The sequence below is a fragment of the Empidonax traillii genome, unplaced genomic scaffold, assembly GCF_003031625.1.
Source record: "Empidonax traillii isolate 1590-97213 ecotype Southwest subspecies unplaced genomic scaffold, ASM303162v1 scaffold6402:size10771, whole genome shotgun sequence".
Lineage (NCBI taxonomy): Eukaryota > Metazoa > Chordata > Aves > Passeriformes > Tyrannidae > Empidonax > Empidonax traillii.
In genome coordinates, this window is record NW_020961595.1 from 955 (window position 1) to 2,706 (window position 1,752).

Consider the following 1,752-nt stretch of genomic DNA (forward strand, 5'->3'; position numbering starts at 1 on the left):
CCACCTGCCAGGGGCAGCCTCAGCCGGGCTGGGGAGCTCCCTCAGGGCTGGGCAGGGGCTGTGGGGGGAAAGAGCAAAGGACCTGCTCTGTTCTCCCTGAGAGCATCAGAAGTGCTGAGGGGTTCTGACATCCAGGAACACTCCTAAGGAGAGATGAGGGAATTTGAGAAAAAAACCCAAAACAAAACAGATGGGGGAGTGTAGCAGGGAGGGGGTATTGGGAAATGGCTTTGATTTTTCTCAGGGAGTTCTTTGCTAACATATCACTGATATTTCCTCCTTGGACAGTGCCCCACACCAACAGGCAGCAAATGGCCAACAGCAGCTCCATGGCCCAGTTCCTGCTGCTGGCATTGGCAGACAGGCGGGAGCTGCAGCTGCTGCACTTCTGGCTCTTCCTGGGCATCTCCCTGGCTGCCCTCCTGGGCAACGGCCTCATCCTCAGCGCCGTAGCCTGTGACCAGCACCTGCACACCCCCAGGGACTTCTTCCTGCTGCACCTCTCCCTCACAGACCTGGGCTGCATCTGCACCACTGTGCCCAAAGCTATGCACAACTCCCTCTGGGACACCACAACCATCTCCTACACAGGATGTGCTGCACAGGCCTTTTTCTTTATCTTCTTCATCTCAGCAGAGTTTTCCCTCCTCACCATCATGTGCTACGACCGCTATGTTGCCATCTGCAAACCCCTGCACTACGGGACCCTCCTGGGCAGCAGAGCTTGTGCCCACATGGCAGCAGCTGCCTGGGCCACTGGGTTTCTCAATGCTCTGCTGCACATAGCCAATACATTTTCCCTGCCCCTGTGCCAGGGCAATGCCCTGGGCCAGTTCTTCTGTGAAATCCCACACATCCTCAAGCTCTCCTGCTCACACTCAGGTTACCTCAGGTTAATTGGGTTCATTGTGGTTAGTGTGTGTTTCTTGTTTGTCTGTTTCATTTTCATAGTTTTCTCCTATGTGCAGATCTTCAGGGCTGTGCTGAGGATCCCCTCTGAGCAGGGACGGCACAAAGCCTTTTCCACGTGCCTCCCTCACCTGGCTGTGGTCTCCCTGTTCCTCAGCGCCTCATTCTCTGGCCATCTGAAGCCCCCATCCATCTCTTCCCCATCCCTGGACCTGGCTCTGCCAGTTCTGTACTCGGTGGTGCCTCCAGTACTTAACCCCCTCATCTACAGCCTGAGGAACCAGGAGCTCAAGGATGCCATAAGGAAAATGATGCCTGGAGGAAGAGGCAATAATAAAATGCATCTTTTCTTCGGGAAACATTCAGAATATAAATCATTATAAAATAAGCCTTTTTTCTTTATTGTTTTTCATTCTTTTCATTTTCTTTTAACTTTTCTAATATTTTCCACCAATGAATTGCATTACTCAAAGCATTTCTACATCAGTATCTTCCATTGTTCTTTAATTCAAGACTTTCAAAAAGCTTGTTCTGTGTACATTTGAATGAAATAAAGTTCTCTGCCTTGATTTCTGTGTTTCTTTCCTGGAGGGCAGGGCTGTCGTTCGCTTACAGGAACCCCGCACTGGAATTGTTTGTCTGACTCCCAAATTGGAATCTGGACAAAGATTCCTGCCAGACAAAAGGTAGCAGGACAGAAAGCTCTTGCTGCCCACGGAGTCCCCAAGGTGCCACACCAACTGCACCTTACACCCAAAGGTTACAGGATTCTTTCCTGGGGGAAAGGGCTGTCACTCTCTTTTCGGAGGCCTTCGCTTAAACTGTCAGTCTGACTCCCAACAT

General features: G+C 51.0%; 1 protein-coding gene across 1 annotated transcript in view; it reads left to right on the forward strand.

The window, feature by feature from the left end:
• Positions 1-311: 311 nt before the first annotated feature.
• LOC114073423 (olfactory receptor 14J1-like) overlaps positions 312-1,752 on the forward strand; it is a gene marked incomplete at its 3' end in the record, with an annotated part of 7,909 nt that continues 6,468 nt past the window's right edge. Inside the window, exon 1 of the mRNA XM_027911182.1 lies at positions 312-1,220. Within this exon, the coding sequence (XP_027766983.1) occupies positions 312-1,220 (909 nt within the window). The remainder of the gene's footprint in view (positions 1,221-1,752) is intronic.